This window comes from Felis catus, chromosome A1 (assembly GCF_018350175.1).
Source record: "Felis catus isolate Fca126 chromosome A1, F.catus_Fca126_mat1.0, whole genome shotgun sequence".
Lineage (NCBI taxonomy): Eukaryota > Metazoa > Chordata > Mammalia > Carnivora > Felidae > Felis > Felis catus.
In genome coordinates, this window is record NC_058368.1 from 79,897,032 (window position 1) to 79,917,374 (window position 20,343).

Genomic DNA, 20,343 nt, shown 5'->3' on the forward strand with positions numbered 1-20,343 from the left:
TCTTACTTTTAGTGGCTGGAAATGTATGTTGTTCATATCTGTTTATCTGTTTATCTTGTATCTAACTGGGATTTGAAGAGTGGCAAATCCTTGGTACACATACAATGAGTGCATGGATGGGTGGGTGGATGGATGGATGGATGGACAGAAGGGAGGGAGGGAGGAAAGGTGAAGAAGATCAATCGGTTTTTTCTTTGTAGCAATTTCTGTGAATCACACCCAGTCTGGCTCTCATTTGGAATAACTGCAAAATAAAAATGATCTAAGGCACGCAACGCTTACAAATTTATTAGTGGCCGGTGCAGTAACTTTTAATGTTTCTGTGGCAATACTAGCAACAAATTAATAAAAGCTTAATTTTTATACAAATAGTTTTATTACAAATTTGAATTTGTAAGAAATACACATGTCAAGAAATTACATAAAAGGCCTTAGTAGTCTTAAAACCGTGTTGGAGACTTTTGGTGCAAGGTCATTGCCTTGCATTGACAGTGCAAGGTCATTGCCAGTGGTCAATCCTGCTCTCCTGTGATCCGTCCGCTCCCTGCTGACGTCTGCACGCAGCTCGCCGGAGCGAGCAAGCCACCCGGAGGCGATTACACGGGGGGAATACTGATACTAGGGTTCAACTGAGCTGTTTTGCACACCAGGCCGCAGAACGACGAATACGAAGTAAACGAAGGCCTTTTACGGTTTTGCTGGTTCTGAAGTCAGGTCATTCGGTTGTGATTAGTGTTTAAAACCCTGAAGACATTTAATACAGAATACAAACAATAAGCTCAGAGTACATGTTTCACTGGAGCAGACGCCGCGCTCGTGGACCTGGGTTTGGCTTTGGCGATACACGCGTTTTGGTTTGGAGGTGAACAACGAAAACGGGACGTGTCACATTCAACACCCGGGTGTTTAAAAATCTATGTGAAAGGACAACACAGTCTTTTCAAGGAAGAAACTACGTAAGCTTTATTTTAACAGTGGAAATGAAACAAACCTTTGACCTAATCGCTGACATCTATATAAATTACTAAAATAATATATATATTTAATTTCCGCCTACTTTTGGACCATCTTTATTCCACAGGAAATTTGTGATTTCTGCACAAGCAGCTGCATAGTACCACACAGAGCAGAAAGACCTACATTTACGTCTGGGGGTTGGAAGATTCGGTGGCTGAGCCATTCCATCAGCAGGCCCGGAACACTGTTCTCGCGGGACCCACTCGTGTACGGGCCCAGGGACCTGCGCTTGGAAACAGCTTGACGGTGACGTAAACAAACATCCCATCCGGGGGAGGGAATGCACCTGTCCCAACACAAGAGTGGACACAGGCGTTCAGACACAATGGAAGGCCCCGCGCACCTGCTAGCACCCTTTGGTTTTCTGATGGAGTTCGTACTTCACGCATCAGTGCATTGGCTTCAAGAACAGACTTACACTTTTATTTCATCAAAAGTGCCATTTGGTGCGTCACTATGACAGCTTATCATGCTCTTTGTTTCTCCTTCAGCGAGTAGAGGCCACCGAAGCGGGGTGTGCTAGTTAGGCAAATTCCTATAAGGCACTTTACGGCTTTCATACTGGACAGTGAGGTACACAGGATATATTTCTAGGGTTCGTTGCTGTTAACAAGAGAAGGGGGAGAGGAGGGAGTAGCACCATGTTGTACGTTAGCTGAGGGCCGGGTTTCATTATGTTCTTCTCATACAGACTTGGCAACGGCTGACGTGTGTGCGCAGCTCCCCCGCCTTCAAGGTGGACGGCGTGGGCTTCCTACAAGGCAACCCAGAAACCAGCTGTCAGCGCCGCTGCTCCACGAGGCAGGCGAGCCCCTCAGCAGCCCCCACCTTTCCTGGAGCCCCCCCCCCCCGAGGGGCCGGATGAAGGGGGTGGGCCCAGCCCATGACAAGCAGCGACCACTGCTCGCCCTGACCTAGTGGGCACCGCGCTGGGTGTCACCCGCCCTCACAGTGCGGGGAGGGACAGGGGCCGTGCACGACATCACGTCACCCCCATGCGTGGCCGTGAGGCTGGTGGTGGCCCAATCGCACGCACAGGTGAGGGCACAGCCACAGCCATCCCGTGCCTGTTGGGCTCTAAAGTCTGAGCCACTCCCAGGGCACCGCACAGCCTCCTTGGACTGTGACTTTCCCACTCCAACCTTTCTCCTTGACCAGACCACTCGCTCCTCCCGGGGAGGAAGGTGCTCTTCTCTGTGACCCTTCACACACAGAGGGAGAGCTCATTAAACATTGGTTGTAGGGTGTGATGAGCAATGAATCTGGAACAATTAACCAGACCTCGAAATACTTTCATAAGCTTTTGCCAGAGTTCTATGCAGGTGGTCGGACTGGAGGCCAGAGGGGAAGACAGTTAGTGTCCCAAATGCTCTTTGATCCTAGGAATTCTGTCTTAAGTTGACCGTTAGTGGGGTGAAGTCAGAACCGAAGTTGGCACTAACCAAATTCTACTAAAAAGGTAGCCACAGAAAACAAGTAACTTGTCCTCAAATTAAGGCTGCTTCTAAGCAACTTCTATGAAAACCATATTGCCCCTAAACTAATTATTTAAATTAATAGGATCTTATCTAATTTTGTTTTAGTTCATCGTACCAGGCTGCTGTTCTATTAACCCTATAATGGAAGCCCGAGAACCTGATACACCTGCCGAGTGCTCAGTGAGGCAGCTGATGGTTAAGCTTTATCCGGAGAGTTGATGTCAAGCTTCCAAATGCCTGCAGGGTTTCATGTACGCTATGAATTAGGTCCCCGGTACTTTTTTGGTGCTTAAAGAATTACAAACAGAGAGTGTGTTACTCTGTCTCTTATGATCTAAGCCCAGGAAGAGAGGGGCTCACAACAGAGTTCCAGAAAATTCTCTCTGAAAAGGTAAAGGCAGAAAGGCTTGTCCCCAGGGGCGAGCGGCACTTATTTCGGGAAGGAACAGTAAGCATTGGGGCTCCATCAGCCTCGTGTCTGCCCCAGCAGGGGATGGGGCCAGTGCTGCCAAAGGACAGAGGACTCGTCGTGTGCTCCCCTCCATCCCCACCGTGCAGGCCCCACACTGACTTCAGCAAGGTCAGCAGCCATTTGGGACAGCTGTCATAAAGGTGAAGTGGTGCTAGCAGAAAAGAAAGGTAAGGTCCTCCCTATCAATTTCAGCTGCACTTGTGCCAAAATTCATGTTTATTTGCATGGGTTTAATAAAGTCTTGCTTCGTCCCTCAGAACTCACTCTGTACATACACTGGAGTCGGCACTACAACTGCTAGAAGGCAAATACTGCCCTTTCCTCTCTCACCAATGTTAAATGTGCAATATTTTTATTTTTTGAATTTTTAAAAATGTTTGATTTATTTATTTTGAGAGAGTGTGTGTGCGTGCAAGCAGGGGAGCAGCAGAGACAGACGGCAGGGGCAGGGGTGGGGGGGAGAGAAAGAGAGAGAGATTGCCAAGCAGGCTCTGAGCTGTCAGAGCCCTGAGCCCCATGCAAAGCTCGATCCCACGAACTGTGAGACCATGACGTGAGCAGAAATCAAGAGTCAGAAGCTAACTGACTGAGCCACCGAAGTACCCCCAATATTTTTAAATGCTCTGTTTAAAGACTCCAGATGCTTTAACTACACTGTAGTGGCGCCACCTACAAAAATGGAAGAACTGAACCCATAACTTGAGATCTGCCTTTGAAGTCTGACCCGGTTATCTGTCCACACAGAACAGAATCGAATATTCATTACCTCCTGTGGAACACACGTTCCTAATCAGTTTTATAACCATCCAGAAGACCAAGACTGAAAGCCCCAAAGGCGGCTGAGCAGCAGAGAGGCCCCGCCCCAGCAGAGAGGGCCCCGCCCCAAGAGCAGAGAGGGCCCCGCCCCAGCAGAACAGAGGGCCCCGCCCCAGCAGAGAGGCCCCGCCCCAACAGAGGCCCTGCCCCAGCAGGGAGGCCCCGCCCCAGCAGAGGCCCTGCCCCAAAAACAGAGAGGCCCCGCCCCAGCAGACAGGCCCTACCCCAACAGCAGAGAAGGCCCTGCCCCAGCAGAGGTCCGATGCCAGCAGAGAGGCCCCTCCCCAACACCAGAGAGGGCCCGCCCCAGCAGAGAGGCCCCGCCCCAGCAGAGGCCCCGCCCCAACACCAGAGAGGCCCGCCCCAGCAGAGAGGCCCCTCCCCAACACCAGAGAGGGCCCCTTCCCAGCAGAGAGGGCCGCCCAGACTTACTTGAACATCTCGCTTCTCTCGATCGTGGCAAGCCAAAAGCTGTACGCGTTCGCGTAGTAATTGCAAGTCCCACGTCCGTGGCACTCGATGAATGGCGCGCTCCTGAACTCTTCCAGACAGGACCCGGGGGATGCCAGGGCTTGGCCAGAACCTTCGGCACCAGCACTGGTGTGCTGCGGAGCAAACGTGAGCCGTGGGTCAGGTCCCCGGAACACCCCAGTGCCCGCACTTCCGACGGCTTGCAAGCCGGTCCGGGCTCCACGAGTGGCACGGGGCTGTACAGGACCCAGCGGGGCCGCCGCCGCCCCCTAACTCGGCATGGCCAGTCCGGCTTCATCAGCACTTAGAGAAATGCTGTCCTAGTTATTATTTTTGAAACACTTGACACCTCCTCTAACTTGGGACAGAAGAAACAGCCAAAATGTGTAAATGATGTTGGAACCCATACATGCAAAATCAAGCTTTCTAATCAACATCCTGGAGGATAATTAAAATCCTGAATTTGCTGCATTGGATGCTATGTATCCTTTTATAAGGTAAAGAACAATCACCCATTACTTGCCTTTAAAAAGAGAGATCATTTAAAGAAGAAGAAAAAAAAGTAACCACTACTGTAACTTAAAATGCACTTTAGTCTAATGGGTTCAAGTAGGATCTACCTGTGCTCAGAAACCAGGGCCATAAGATAAATGACCCCAAATGAGACAAGACATTCCAAAATCCACCATCACTATTATTTCAGACATGAGAATTTCAGGGCCCTTTGAAGACAAAGCTAATGCCCTCCATTCCCAGATGAGGACTGGATGACGCTAGAACATTCTGGATCTGACAATGGTCCCAGTTTTGAGGCCAAGCTGAGACAAGAACAGGGGTCTCCAGACTGTGGGGCCAGAGCCCCTCCACCTCCCCACAATGCCCCTTAAGCCTGGGAAGTGATGGAGAACTTGCTCCCTGGGACACCATTACTTTAGTTTGCTCTTGATTTAGGGAAATTATGGGCAATCATTGTTTCACATCTTTGTAGGACAAAAGGCTTTCCTGAGGCTCTTTACTCCTTGGGCCAGGGGCTACTTGTGTCATCACGAGGTTCTGCTGAGTATTTCTTATGATTATACAGGCAAAACATTCAATCTGTCTCATCACTGCTGGTGTCTTGACTTCTCTACACTGTAGTTCTAACTTTTTGGCTTTCCCAATCAAGTAGTTACCATGCAGTATTTAGAACCATCAAAGCAACTAACTTTCTGTGTGGCTGCAAATTCTCTGGTCCTGTTGAAGAGTCTACCTGAAGCATCATCAACCCAGGAAATCTCACAACCAAACGTGAATACAGACACAAGTGCTTTAAAATTGCTTTTCTGGCACCTTCTGCACTTGGGATCACTGCAGCAGAAGAAAACAGTTATGAAGCCACTTTCCCAGTCAATACATAATAGGCTAGAGATCATCTGGGGGTCAAAACGTCCAGGCGGCCATACCTGAGACTGAGGAGGGGCGGGGCTTAGTGTGAGCCAGAAGGTTTCCGTGCAGGGCCCTTACTGTGGCTTACCCGGTACAACCTGACTTGACCGGTTCAGAGCCTTCATATATGCAATCACTTCTTTAAACTGAGGCAATAAAATAAAGTAACCAGCCACCATGGGATCACAAGCAGGTGCCATATTTCCTGTGTTAACTGGTATTTCAGGGGTGGGCACATCGGACACCTGGTGTCTGGGACAGCTGAGTGGCAGGAGAGTGTCCTCACGCTCCCAGACACTGGCCAGAGCCCCTGCTGCCTCTGCCCGATGCACACCACTGCTTCAGGCTTGCATGAGCTGCCTGAATGGGCACCCGTCTCCTCTCCTCCTGGGGAGACGCTCTGACTCCCGGAAACCTTCTCCTGGTGTCCCTGCCACCTAGTTCTGGAGCAGCCCCTCGGGAGGCAGGAGGTAGGCTCCGGCCGGGTGTGGGAGCAGCTGCCATCCACAGTGGAGCAGGCCAGGCCCCTGGGGATGCTTTGGACTGGGCGGCCCAGCAAGGGAAGAGAGGCCTGCCCGGCATGAGCCAGCCAACTGAGGGTGGGAGCATGGAGGCGGTGGTAGTGTTAGCGGGAGGCTCTTCAGGGGTGCAGGGAGTTTCCCCAAATGCTCACCATCACGAAGGAATAGCCAATCCAGAGGGAGGACCAGCCGCTGGGACACTGCGGAATCTGGATGGTCTGGCTGTGCACGGCCATCACCATGGCTGGAGCCTCGCACACCGCACACCTGGAAGGTACAGAGCAGGGACCCTGAGCACGGACAGGGACAGGGACAGCAGGACAGGGACAGCACAGGATGAAACCTGTTTGTTGTCTTCTCCTGTGCTGTCACACCTCCTCTCCACTCCCGCTTTCTGACTCAACCACATGCTTACAACACGGCTGACACGCCCACAGCTGACTCTCACTGATTTGATAAGCCCACCTCAGTACTAGAATAATAAATCCCCAAGACACCCAACACTTGCTGTTTAACCATCTGCTTTGGTGGAGGGGCCGAGGGACCGCTGACTTTCATTGTCTCCTTTGCGCATTCCAGTGTTTTCCAAACTTTCAACAATGAGCGTGGACTTTAGCAAACATAATTAACACTTGAAAGAGTTGGTGAAATGCAAGTGCTACAGCTTCCAGAACTCAGCACTTTGTTTTCAGCTAAGAATCATCTTCGATCTAAGAAATACATGTAGTGACTTAGAGGAACTAACAAATAATGCATCGGAGGCTGGATGTCCACGTGAGCCTGCCTCGGACGTACTCCAGACTCGATGCCAACAGACCAGTGGCGAGACCCTGTCTGTTCCAGGCGGGGATGGACACCGGGACACTGCAGTGGGAGTGACCCCCAAAGAACCGTCTCTAGGACAGGAGCTTCCCGAGCTGGGATGCCAGACACTCGGCCACTGGGACCGTACCCAGGAACAAATGAAAACAACGCACAATCTTCTGACTCAGACCCGCTCAACTCAGGGAACCCTTCGATGGCAGGACACCGTTTTGTACAAGAAAAAAGAATTAAGCACTAGCAGTAAAATAATTACATTCAAGTCACAAAATGAACAGAGTGTTAGCAATGCTGACGAATGACTACAAATGGTGTTAATAATTACACCTAGTTATGCCGGAACATTTGCATGAAAATGGATGAGAAGTGGGCAGAGGCCTAAATTAGTCATTCGATTTTCCGTGGACGTGTGTGCGTGCGTGCGCACAGCTTTCTATTTTATTCACGCAAATGCAGATGAATTAAAAGCCTCGGTTAAACAACAGTTACTGAAATTGGCCTGTACATCTGCTACCATCTGTCTGCCTGACACGGAAAGCAGAAATAGAGCGTGGCAGACGGACGGCATTTGATGTCAGGCTCTCTCTGGGCTCAGGGTTTGGGAGGGGGGCTCGTCGAGAAGGTCATCCGGACACCGCCCCATCAGATGGATAAGGGAACAGGGTCACAGACTGGAAGAGCTGGACAGCCCCTTGAAATTCAGACGGTTGAATCCCCCGGGTTATTCCGGCAAAGGCTGAGGCCACAGAGAGCGTGTCAGAGCCAGAACTGGGGCGCAGCAGCCCTGCTCTCCCAACAGTGGCCCTTCCGCCAGAACAATTAAACAATCAGTAGCGTGCGATAACTCAAGTCGACACGAAGCCAGAAATGTCTGCCCTGTTCTCAGGATGAAGGCAGAAAAGTTGCCAGCTTTTCTGCTTAAACAGAAGGATTCCGTGTTATTAACTCTTTCAAAAGGTTAAGCTTTAGGACCTCCCCAGAATAACCCGAAAGGCCCAAGACTTCACACAACCACGGGGTGAAAGTAACCATGGAAACTTGTGGGCTCAGAGACCAGAATGGAAGCGCTGTTCCAAAGGGAACGTGAGACAGCAGGCTGGGGGGGAGGGGGGGCAGGTTTCAGGATCCACGGGCTCCAGGACATGACTGATAAAGTCCCTGCATGCTGAGCCTCTGGGGGTCAGGTAACAGAGATGCCAGGAGCTGAAATGTACAGGGCTGGGGCACCAAAGCATGCTGTCAGGGCGGGGGGGTCTTTCTGAAAGTGAGGGGGCCACAGGGGAAAACAAATCTGAGACCCAGGCTCATTTGGGAACATCACAAACGCATGCCACAGCCCCTTCCCTCAAGCAAATGGAAGTCAAAGGTCAGTTTTATCAAGGAGGTAAAATAGCAAACAAACATGAATAATCGTTTTCTACCTGTCGTCCAAGGGAAGCTGAACAAAAATACAAAGGTGGTTAGTTTTCCTTCCGGTACAACCCACATGGTCCTGAGCGTGGAAAGCCTCAACAGCGAAAGTCACAGGTACTCGCTGACATGTGTAAACGACTGTCTGTTTTGAAAGGTGCCGCCCAGAAGTGTGAAGAACCTTTTTTCCATTTTAAGACCCATAAAGTAAGTTTCTTACAGCTCAAAAAGAAACAACCCCCCCCCAAAAAAACCAAACCCAAAAAAGCTATCAGGAGATAGTTTAATGTAAGTCAATCTACAGTTTTTGTATTTTAATATTAGGGCACCTCCCAGCCCTTCCATCCTGGGGTCCCGTGTGGTACAGGTCCCTGAATAAGACTGATCTGCCAGGACCGCAGAGCCAGAGACAGGTACCAGAACCCGAAATCCTCCCCCAAATCCCCACGGCCTGGGGCTCTGAGCACTGGTTCCAGCGCTTACTTCCTGCTCCCTCTTCCCACTGACCACAGGACCCTGCCTTACCCTTCTTCATAGTCAAAAGCTGCCTGGTTCTTTAAAGGGAGTGTAGAAAGGCTCAAGTTAGTCCCCACTCTCACCTTCCTGAAGCAAACTTGTCCTGCCTTGTTATTCTGTTCATCCTTTATTACCTTAGTGTGTTAACAAGTAAAACTATAGAACGGCTTCTTGGTCACATGAATTCATACCTTTGTCACTTTTCTATTACTTCTGAGTACAGCTAAGGAATCAGCTTTTAACTAGAAGGAATGAGACAAAAATAGGACCTCCATGCACTTCTCAGTCATACTAATTCCAATTTCCCGTATTAGTTCCTATCAGGCAGACTCTGGGGGACTTGAAAACATGCTCCAGACATTAATTAGTGTGGAAAGCACTTCATTTGGGAAGCTGCTTGGTCAAACATGTGAATTGTCAGTGGGAATTTACCCTAAGGAAACAAAAGTTAGTGTGGGGGGGGGTACAAAAAATCTCGATAGGTATACATTTTTATGTATACAACAAATCTGTATAATCTTTGTGTATAAAGCACAGATATACAGAATGTCTGCGGTATTAGTTTCATAGAGACACTTCACACCCATATTTGAGCTCCTGCATTAAATACCACTGAACTCGGCACTTAGAAATGGTTAAGATGATGGGGCGCCTGGGTGGCTCAGTCGATTAAGCACCAGACTTTGGCTTAGGTCATGATTTCAGGGTTTGTGGGTTCGAGCCCCGTGTTGGGCTCTGTGCTGACAGCTCAGAGCCTGGAGCCTGCTTCAGATTCTGTGTCTCCCTCTCTCTCAAAAATAAATAAACATTAAAAAATTTTTTTTAAAAAGAAATGGTTAAGATGATTGATTTTATGTCTGTTTTACTACAATTAAAATAACAACAAAATTTTTAAATTTCAAAGCGGTGGGCGATTCAGAAGAAAAAAATATTAAAAGGCTCCTCGGGGAGATAATTATTTAAGAAAACAAAGTTGAGAATGCTGCTCTAAGGCCTGCTGGGGACTCCAGAGATGTTGCTTCATGGGGGAAAGGGCGACCAGACCACCCCAGTGAGTCACACAGAATAGGAATTCTGCCCCGAAGCTGGGCAGTGCCTCTTGAAGGCATCACACTGTAATTCTGAAAGAGGATAGCTTGGGACACCTGGGCAGGGGTCAGTCAGTTAAGCGTCTGACTCTTGATTTGGGCTCAGGTCATAGTCTCACAGTTCATGAGTTCAATCCCTGCATCAGGCTCTGTGCTCATAGCACAGAGAGACTCTCTCTCTGCTTAAGAGACTCTCCCCATCCCTCTCTCTGCCTCCGCCCGTTCTCTAAACAAATAAACTTAAAAAAAAAGAGAGAGAGAATAACTAACTTTTATACCAAATGATTTTATGTCTGATCTCTATTACAAAACTCTGATATCATAAACAATAAGCTGGCAACAGGTCAAAAGCTTTGGGGAAAAAAAACGAAGCAACAACCTCTGCCTAGACTACAAGCGGTTTTTCTTCTTCGATTATATACATCTGCTCCTACAAGTGCCCAACTCACCTGCTAATGAACGGTCTGATATTGTCACCGGCGATGGGCGCCATAGACATGGGCATGGGCTCAGGGGTGGACAGCCAGTAGGAGTAGTCATTTCGGGAGGCGAAGTTGCACACGTTGTTGATGTTACAGAACAGGAAGGGCATCGTGCTGAACTTGCGCAGGCAGCTCCCAGCCGTGCCTACAGCCACAGGGAGACACAGGTTCAAGTCCCGGCTCTGTAATCAGTCTGCCTCCTCACAACACAACCATTAAGGTGGAAATAAAACTGCTTTCAATTACAGGCAGAAAGGAGGCAAATACACCACACAGGCAAGTATGGTTGTAAATGAGCATTAACTTAAATTTAAAGTGATTCAAGGCAGAAGAAACCCTATAAAGAATTATGTAGGATATTTTGAGTAAGGGAAACACACCAGTTTATCAGTAGAGAAAAATCTTTTATAAAACTGAACCCCAAAGTTGCTACGGATTCTGTCTCCCTCTCTCTCTGCCCTGACCCCACTCACGTTCTCCCTCTCTCAAAACTAAATAAACGTTAAAAAAAATTTTTTTTTAAACGGGTGCCCGGGTGGCTCGGTCGGTTAAACGTCCGACTTTGGCTCAGGTCATGATCTCACTGCTCATGAATTCAAGCCCCGTGTTGGGCTCTGTGCTGACAGCTCGGAGCCTGGAGCCTACTTCGGATTCTGTGTCTCCCTCTCTCTCTGCTCCTGCCCTGCTCACACACTCTCTCTCAAAAATTAATAACCACTAAAAATTTTTTTAAAAAAACTGAATTCCAAGGGAAATTTAACATGTGGCTCCTGGTACAGCGGACAGTAACCCTGGACAATGTCTTCAATGACTATTTTGCCAAAAATGTAGATTCTCCTTACAGGCGGCTTGTTCTTTCCAACCTCCATAAAGGTTAACGTGCGTGACACTGCACTAACTTGGTGAAGGACGTCCGGTGGGGACAAGAGAAATGACAGCCAACGGACAGCTGTCCCATGGAGACTCACCGGGGGTGGGGCTTGGAGCCTGCAGAGAGACTCAGGATAGGGGCGCACGCTCGGGTTTTAGCCAGAGCACCTGTAAAGCTGCCCTATTTTAAGAAGACCGACACTAGCTGTGAAGCATGTATTCCGGAAATCTTGACCTACTTGATAGTTTGAAGACCAGATCAAAAGTTTTATCAATTTAAAAGCTTTCAGAGACTCAGCCTTGACATTTCCCTGTGCTAATGAGGCAGCTGTTGAGCTGGTGGTTGGTCGTGTGAGGGGGGAGGGAAGCGGAACCAGGCCCTCTTCTTGCTAACGACGTCTCTGTGGCGCCCTGACGTGCGGGGCTGGGGACAGCTCTGCCGGCCTCGGCACGCCACGAGTCTGTGTCGGATGAATGCACACGTCCCCGCGGTCTCACCCAAGTCCTGGCCGTGCGCCCGCTCGTTGCCTTGCACGTAGAGCAGGGAGTACCCGTGGTAAAGAATTTTGGTCCCAGGAGGACACTGCGGGTCGTCCGTCGTCTGACTGTGCCGGGTCACCAGGAAGCCATGATCAACAGATGGGGTGCCTGGGGGACCCATGGATCCTGGCAACCCGTCGGGGCCTGGCGGGCCTGGAAACCCTCTTGGACCTGGAAGACAGAGAGGAGTGAGCTTCCCCGGGTGCAGACAGGTGCCCTGGGATAACCCGCCTCCACGCTGCCCCCCTTTCTTTCCCTTTGCACGGACCCCCCACGATGCTTGAGAAACACGGTGCTCGGTGCCAAGCAGACGCTCAGAAAATGGAGTCCAATATAAACACAATATGTGAAAAGGAATATATGAGGGAATGTGTCATTCAGACAACATTTGGGGGCTCCTCCAGGGAGGAAGGACCACAGAATTACTAGAAAAAAAAAAAAACTCCTTTTAAAAGGTGGCTTCCTGCCATGGCAGCCCAGCACCGCGCAAGGACACAGGGTAGTGAGGGTGCGTCCTTCCCCATCCCCTCGGTAGCTACACTGTCTGCAACGCTGCTGGCCGGCCTCCTGCTGGGCTGGGCACACCCCCCCCCCGAACCCCCCCCCCTTCCAGTGGAGGCCTCAGCCTTTACCATCTCAGTCAACATGGGACAGCAGAGTGTCTGCTTCCTTGGGCAGCACACCGACTGCATTTCATGCCGGATGGTGGCCTCTCGGCCACCACCGGCATCGTCATCCACCCCTCTTGTCCACTGCTGATACACAATTTCTGTGGCTGCAGCCTGCCCCCCACCCCCACCACAGGAAGCCCCAGGCCGTCACTGCTGGCCATCTTCTAACAACATCTGGAAATCACTGGCTGAGATCAACATCTGTCTCTCCACACGGAAAAAATGACAACTTTACCTCTTCTAGATGAGCTTATTTGCCCTTAACGCGCGCACACACACACACACACACACACACACACACACACACACACAGGCTTCCTCAGAAATCTTGCAGGCAATGTTTTCAATTCCATTTTGCAGGCGTCTGCACACCTGACTTCCAGCGTGTGCCCCAGAGATGCGGGCAGAGGGCAGCTGGCGGGGTGTGGGGGGGCTGGCAGGGTGCCGCAGCAAACCTACCAGGGGGGCCAAAGGGTCCCGTCTCTCCTTTCTGGCCAGGAGCACCGTCAAAACCCGGAACACCTGGAGGTCCAGGCAAGCCCACGGATCCTGTCACACCTGTGGGAAAGTGAAAGGAGCTGGTGACAAAGGCCTGGAGCACAGGCGGGTGCCACTTTGTCCTCCCTTCTGAAATGTCTCCGTAGCCTAAGGCCGGCAGCAGCAGTGACACTGTTCTCCCAGACAGCCTGGAGCCCCTCCTGTGAAGTCTTGTTGGCACCGGCCGCATCCAAACTGGCGTTCGCAGGGCGCAGACCCCCCCCCGTCTAACCCAGACCGCGCGCCGCGCCCCCCCCCCCCCCCCGCCACCTGGCTGCTCACTGCTACCTTGTGGCACCTGGCTTTGGGAAAGGCAGTGATGTGGCAGGGAGGGAGGGCTGTGACCCAGTTTTGTGTTCTCAATCATCTTCCCCAGGCCGTGTTTCCGCACCCCAAGTAATTCTTACGTGACAGACAGACCCGTGGACAGGTCTTTGATTCCATGTGGGCCCTTTCTTCCCAGGAAGTTTAAAGTGAAATTTTCACGGATGCCTCCTCCTAAGTATAGAGTCTTCCTTCCCCTCTACCGTCCAGCCACCCCTCACCAGCAGCTCTTAAGACAGGGAGGGCTCAGCCCAACTAAGCAGCAAGTGCCAGGTTGGGTGTCTGGGGACCCCAAGCACGAGCACAGGCCACTGTCAAGGCCCATTCTCATGGTTCCAGATCAATGCCTCCAGCCACCTCTTGTCTTCTAGCTGAACAAGATAGTCTCTGTGCTGCGGCCCATGTCTTCCCCAAGTGAGCACAGGTCCCTGGATGTTCCTCTGGCTTCTCCTATATTTTGTTCTGGCTTTTGAGTTCCCTTCAGAAACTTCATTAGGTTTTGATATCCATTAAAGGAAATCAAGAAAGTCCTATTCAAATATACACCTGTACGGCCGTCACCCAGAGACCCTGGCTTGGGACACATTGGTGAGGAGCAGACCCTGCCCTGTTTCCTTCTGACCCCACACCTCCCCTTTGCTATTTTCTTACCTTGCTGTCCTTTGGGGCCTGGTGGTCCCGGAAGCCCCTTCAGACCTGGGGGACCCTCTGGACCAGGGAGTCCTGGCTCTCCTTTGATGATGTCGTAGGGCCCTGGGGGGCCTGGGGGCCCAGGGAGGCCTGTGGGAATCAGGGGGGCCACCGGTCAGTTCCACTGTCAACATTCGCGGGAGCAGATCCCAGCATGAAACGCAATCCAAACACGTTTCTCAGAAGTCGCTCAGTATCAAAAACACATGTAATAGGTCTTCACGAGACGTACACGTACCTACACCTTGCTACTGTTCAACATAAAGTCCCGAATCCTTGGGACTGACCGATGTTGGGGTCATTACTACAAACTGGGAGCTGGGTCCCGGAGCCCCTGACAACTGCGGGCCAGCAGGTGGGGCTCCATGCCTCCCAGGGATCCCTCCCCGACCCGGAGAGCTACAGCCTGTGCAATTAGGTCTCATCTTATGCTTCTCTGAAATCTGCCTTATGGACATTATAACCAGTCTTCATCCCTCAGTGACGCAAAAACTTCATCCTTCTGCACGACAGCTCCCGAAAGATAAGCGGCAGCGAAGGAGTGCGGAGGCTCTCAGTCAGCCCCGGCCCTGCTTTCTTCAGCCAGACATCGCCAGTCCTGTCCTGCCTTCCACACACTGTCCCCATTTCTTTCACTCCCCCATCGTACTTTTTAAATTTTTTTTAACATTTATTCATCTTTGAGAGACAGAGAGAGACAGAGCGCGAGTGGGGGAGGGGCAGAGAGAGAGGGAGACACAGAATCCGAAGCAGGCTCCAGGCTCTGAGCTGTCAGCACAGAACACAACATGGGGCTTGAACCCACAAACTGTGAGATCACGACCTGAGCAGAAGTCGGACGCTTAACCGACTGAGCCACACAGGCACCCCTAACCTTTCTTTAGTTTTTTTTAATGTTTATTTATTTTTGAGAGAGAGAGAGAGAGAGAGAGAGAGAGAGAGAGAGAGAGAACGTGAGGAGGGGAGAGTCAGAGAGAGAGGGAGACCCAGGCAGGCTCCAGGCTCTGAGCTGTCAGCACAGAGCCTGACATGGGGCTCGAACCCACGAACCGTGAGATCATGACCTGAGCCCAAGTTGGACGCCCAACCGACTGAGCCACCCAGGTGCCCACCCATCGTACTTCTTAATGCACTCTGCTGGCTCAGTCTGTCTCTCGAAACATGATTTCAAAAATCATGGAACCCTAGAAACATGGTCAGACCAGCAGAAACTGGAACTGGATGCCTGTCATACTTAGACCATTTCCTCCCATCTCGGGAGGCGGTCTTGGAGGCCGGGAGTCGCCGCATGCGGGGGGACAGACGGCGCAGAAGCCACAGAAGACTCTTTCTTGTGCAAAACTCCTTGCTGCCCAGCCCCCTTTCACACAGGCCCCACCTTAACCTGAGGACACCAAGCAGAGCCTGTAGGACTGCGAGTCTTGAGTCTGTCGACCCTCCCTGGCTGGATTCACCAGTCTGACTTTTAAGATGCGTCGCTAATAAAATGCCGACTAGGGTAGCCTCACACAGCAGTCCTGACAAGCTACCAAAGAATTCTTAATCAGCTGCTTGCCACTTATACTCAAGCCGCTTCTCATGGGCAAAACCAAACCCTGATCCACGCGTTCACACCGTCGGCAAGGCCCCACCAGCCCAGCGCGTGCTCCTACCTTTGCTTCCAGGGAAGCCCTGGTCACCCGGATCGCCCTTAGCTCCCTGCAGGCCGGGGAGGCCTTTCTGACCTGGAAGAAAGAAGAACATTGTCTCTGCCCAGAACCCCCGAATCCCCAACAATATGCAAGCACGGGCGCATGCACGCACGTCCACGTTCACGCATACACACACACGCAGGGAACGTATTTCCAATCAACTGTCAGAGAAGAAAAGAACATTCCTTCCGGTCAGCTATGTAAACTTTTTAATGACACTCTCCCCTCTAGAACCTGGAAGTCACATTTTTCCCAACCTGCAAACGTTCCCAAACCATAAAATGACCACAAAAAGCAGACAGGCACATGATCCTGCTGGGGTCACAGTTTGGGTCACCCATGTCCCCAGACAGACCCCAAGACACCTGTAAGCTGGGAACTGGTTTTAGTCACCTGTCGTTCATATGTATCTGATTCGGCAGGAAAAGAGCGATGCCTGGGAGCCGGGAGGCAGCCAGTACATGCTGGCTTAATACGTTATAAATCAGTGCCCCGAATCCATGAGGTCTGACATACAAATGATGTACTAATTCTCTGTTCTTAATTTTTTTGAGTTTATTTATTTGAGAGAGAGACACAGGGAGAGAGAGAATCTCAAGCAGGCTCCGCACTGTCAGCCCTGAGCCCAATGTGGGGTTCGATCCCACAAACTGTGAGATCACGACCTGAGCCGAGATCCAGAGTCGGACGCTTCACCGACTGAGCCCCCCAGGCGCCCCTGTAAACTGATTCTTAATAAGAAAATCAGAGCGTCTTTACACAGCCATTCATAGGATGATACAAATCAGGCTGCCACACAGACACGGCATTTTTAACTTGAAGAAAACCCGATCTTGCGTTGTGACCCAGCTGGCCTATCGGTGTGAAAGTGCCAGCGGACAGGTTCTGTCTTCAAGCAGCACCTCCTTTACTGTCTTACCTTGAAATCCTGGAACTCCCGGAGGTCCTATGTCACCCTTAGAGCCCGTGAGTCCTGGAGAGCCACCGATTCCCTAGACACACACACAGAGCGTCAGCTGGGAGTCGCTAGGACACCGTAAGTCTCTCAAGTAGCCTGGAAGTCGGGAGGCTGGGGCAGCCCCTCAGTGTTCCCCAAGAGGCTCTGGGAACAAATGGGGCCTATGTGCAGCCGCAGTAGGAAGCTGGGAACTGGCACGTGTCGCTTCGCTCCCCTGTCCCCTGTCCCCATCTGTCTGAGTGGTGACTTCCCAGAGCAGGTGCAAGGCCCGCGACCTACCACCCCTCCCCCACAGCACAGGGCCGAGAACAGATCTGGGACTTTCTGAACACTGTCGTGGCAACATGTCAATCTTTCAACACCAAACTACCTTCTGGAAACTTTCCTCCAGACACTCAAGCATAACGAAATTTCTTTAGAATTAGTTTAATATCTTATCTGAAAAGTGATTTTAAATGTGGAGAGAAAAAAACAAATACTAAGGAGGATTATTTTTAAGTTTACTTTTACTTGTTATGAGAGAGAGAGAGCATGCGAGCAGGGCAGGGGCAAAGACAGAGGGACAGAGAGAAGCCCAAGGAGGCTTGCACTGTCAGTGGGGAGCCCGATGCAGGGCTCGAACTCATGAACTGTGAGATCATGACCTGAGCAGAAACCAAGAGTCAGACCCTTAACCGACTGAGCCACCCAGGCACCTCTACGTTTCTCTCTAATATAGCAACATTCATGTTTGGAAATGTATTCTCTCATTTTTCTGGCTATTTCAATACAACTCCTTCTCTAGCTCCTTTCTCAACATATAGTAAGTTGTACTGTTTCTCACATGTATTTGTGTCTCTGCTTTACCTTGTTTAAAAAGATGTCCTAACAAGGGGCGCCTGGATGGCTCAGTCGGTTGAGCGTCCGACTTTGGCCCAGGTCATGATCTCGCCATCTGTGAGTTCAAGCCCCACGTCAGGCTCTGTGCTGACAGCTCAGAGCCTGGAGCCTGCTTCAGATTCTGTGTCTCCCTCTCTCTCTGCCCCTCCCCCTCCCTCTCAAAAATAAAGATTTAAAAAAAAGTGTCCTAACGAAAACACACACAAATATAAGTATGTATACACACACGCACACACATACACACGCGTCTATACATGTACATGGAAACAGACAGCCAGCCACTGACGGCACCAGAACTAGGGAGTGTATTTGTCACTGAGGCTTGCTGTCTTCATCAAGCGTGTAAACAGATTTTTTTTTAATTTTTTACTGTTTATTCAGTTTTGAGAGAGAGAGAGACAGAGCGTGAGCGGGGTAGGGGCAGAGAGAAAGGGAGACACAGAATCTGAAGCAGGCTCCAGGCTCCGAGCTGTCAGCACAGAGCCCGACGTGGGGCTCAAGCTCACGGACTGTGAGATCATGACCTGAGCTGAAGTCAGATGCCTAACCAACTGAGCCATCCAGGGGTCCCTAAACAGGATTTTTAACCCAGGCACTGAGCGGTGATCCTGTGTGACATTCCCCTTTCACAGTCCTTGTAAAATTGCACAAGAAAGAACGTGGGAACAGCAGCCTACTATGATGTCAGGAAAGACAGCTGATGGCCAGCAAGGGGCAGGAGCCCTCTCCAGTCCTGGAGAGGATTTAGGACTGTGACGCCCGTGGACAGGTGGACACACACACACACACACACACACACACACACACACCGTGCTGTGATCCTGTTCACACACAAGACCGACAAACAGACAACTCACAGGCAGGCCCTGGAATCCTGGATCTCCCTTGGGTCCTGGAGCACCGGGAGCCCCTGGCCAGCCTGGGTTTCCTTTGTCACCTTTCAGTCCATCAAGCCCGGGGAGCCCCGGAGGCCCCATGGGTCCCGGAAGCCCTGACAGGAGACACAGAAGTGACAATCTGAGGTGAGAGGGTGATTTTATGGACAAGTGTCTTGGGCTTGGCTGTCATCCCCGCTGCCCAGCTGTCCCCAACCAGGGGCAACAATAGTGGATCAGGCCATGTGAGCACAGCAGAAACCCAGCAGGTCCTCAAAGGGACAACCTGCTCAACAGGCAGAAAATGTTGATATGAATGCGCTGGCCCAAGCATCCAGTGTCTCACACAGTGCAGGGCACGCCAGAATGACCATGTTCCAAGCCACCACGGGTGACTCTCATGCTCCAGTCTTTTCCAATAACGTCTAGTCTACCTGTAATCACTTGTCATATCTACCGTGTTCTTTCACAGAAAGGACACAGGCCTCTAGCGGAGGCCAAAACACAAGGGTCCCCAAATGGCGTAAGCAGTTTCAAGTTATAGGAAATGTTACGAACCTCTAAGTAAAAAAGTTCAATTGAAGGTTTAAGTATTTAAATCTCGTTTACACTCGTGTGTGTGTTTGTGCCTTCTGGTTCAGTCCCGGCTCTGGCCCCGGTGAGACACCCTTACCTGGCAGGCCAGGCTGACCCTGTGCGCCCCGGTCTCCTTTAGGTCCCTCCACAGCGTGGCCCGGAGCTCCGGGTAAGCCCGGCTGTCCTTGTGGCCCCGGGGGACCCATGAATCCTTGCTCTCCTTTGGATCCGGGAATTCCTGGACTCCCGGCTTGTCCCGGGAAACCCACGTCGCCCTTTGAACCTAGACAACAAAACCAGTTTGAGATGGTGGGGAAGCACAGGGGAGAAGAGAAAGCCTGTACGTCGAGGAGGAGGGAGCTGGGCGAGGGGCAGGGGAAAACCAGAGCCGTGACACACGGGACGCCGACCATGGCTGACCCGGGGAAGAGTAAGCTTAGAGTATGAGAGCCACCTGTCATTCTTCATACTTTGTAAGGAAGTGTTCTGCCGAAAAGCCATTGGAATACAGGCTGAGAGGGGTCTGTGAGCACCTGCACTGCTAAATTAAGGGCTTGCTCCATCGACAGGTGAATGAATACACGAGTGATACTCTATCCACACCGTGGAACACTACTCAGCAAGAAACGGGAGGGAACTACTGGTATGAGCTCCAACACCCGTGAATCGCAAACTAATTGTGCTGGGCCAATAAAGTCAGACTTAGAATAAAACAGGATCCTACTGATAGAAAATTCTAGAAAATGCAACCTAATCTACAGTACCAGAAGACAGAGCAAAGGGTGGGGTTGAGGGATGATGGTGTTGGGGGGTGGGGTGGGAGGGCAGGATGGAAATGATTAGGCAGTCCAGGAAACTCTGGGGTAATAGGCATGTTCACTATCTTGAGTGTGGTGATGTTTTCACAGATTATACATATATCAAACCTTATCAAAAACAGACATCAAATAGCACTCTATAAATGCGTGTAGCTTACGGTATGTCAATGACAGAAATACGACGATACGCTATTTTTTGAAGTTTTCAAGGTAAGAACTTATAGGGAACAAAATTCCTCCATGTTTAGTTCCCAACATACCATGCAGACGTGACTAATAAAATATCAAACTTCCAGGATCGTTTCAAGGTTATTAAGAAACAGTAAGAAAGGAGGGAAATAGAGTCGTGGCCAAAAATGGTCATCGGGCCTCTCTTGTGACGCTTCCTTTGCTTTT

The 20,343-nt window shown here is 50.7% G+C and overlaps 1 protein-coding gene across 3 annotated transcripts in view; it reads right to left on the bottom strand.

The window, feature by feature from the left end:
* Window positions 1–263: 263 nt before the first annotated feature.
* COL4A1 (collagen type IV alpha 1 chain) overlaps window positions 264–20,343 on the bottom strand; it is a 155,576-nt gene continuing 135,496 nt past the window's right edge. For all 3 annotated transcript variants that reach the window (XM_023253172.2, XM_045055861.1, XM_045055857.1), the window contains 11 exons: window positions 19,227–19,412; window positions 18,536–18,669; window positions 16,761–16,833; window positions 15,803–15,874; window positions 14,112–14,240; window positions 13,059–13,157; window positions 11,887–12,099; window positions 10,486–10,663; window positions 6,353–6,467; window positions 4,216–4,388; window positions 264–1,771 (listed from right to left, as the gene is read on the bottom strand). In XM_023253172.2, coding sequence (XP_023108940.1) covers window positions 1,690–1,771; window positions 4,216–4,388; window positions 6,353–6,467; window positions 10,486–10,663; window positions 11,887–12,099; window positions 13,059–13,157; window positions 14,112–14,240; window positions 15,803–15,874; window positions 16,761–16,833; window positions 18,536–18,669; window positions 19,227–19,412 — 1,454 coding nt within the window. In that variant the 3' untranslated portion in view covers window positions 264–1,689. The remainder of the gene's footprint in view (window positions 1,772–4,215; window positions 4,389–6,352; window positions 6,468–10,485; window positions 10,664–11,886; window positions 12,100–13,058; window positions 13,158–14,111; window positions 14,241–15,802; window positions 15,875–16,760; window positions 16,834–18,535; window positions 18,670–19,226; window positions 19,413–20,343) is intronic.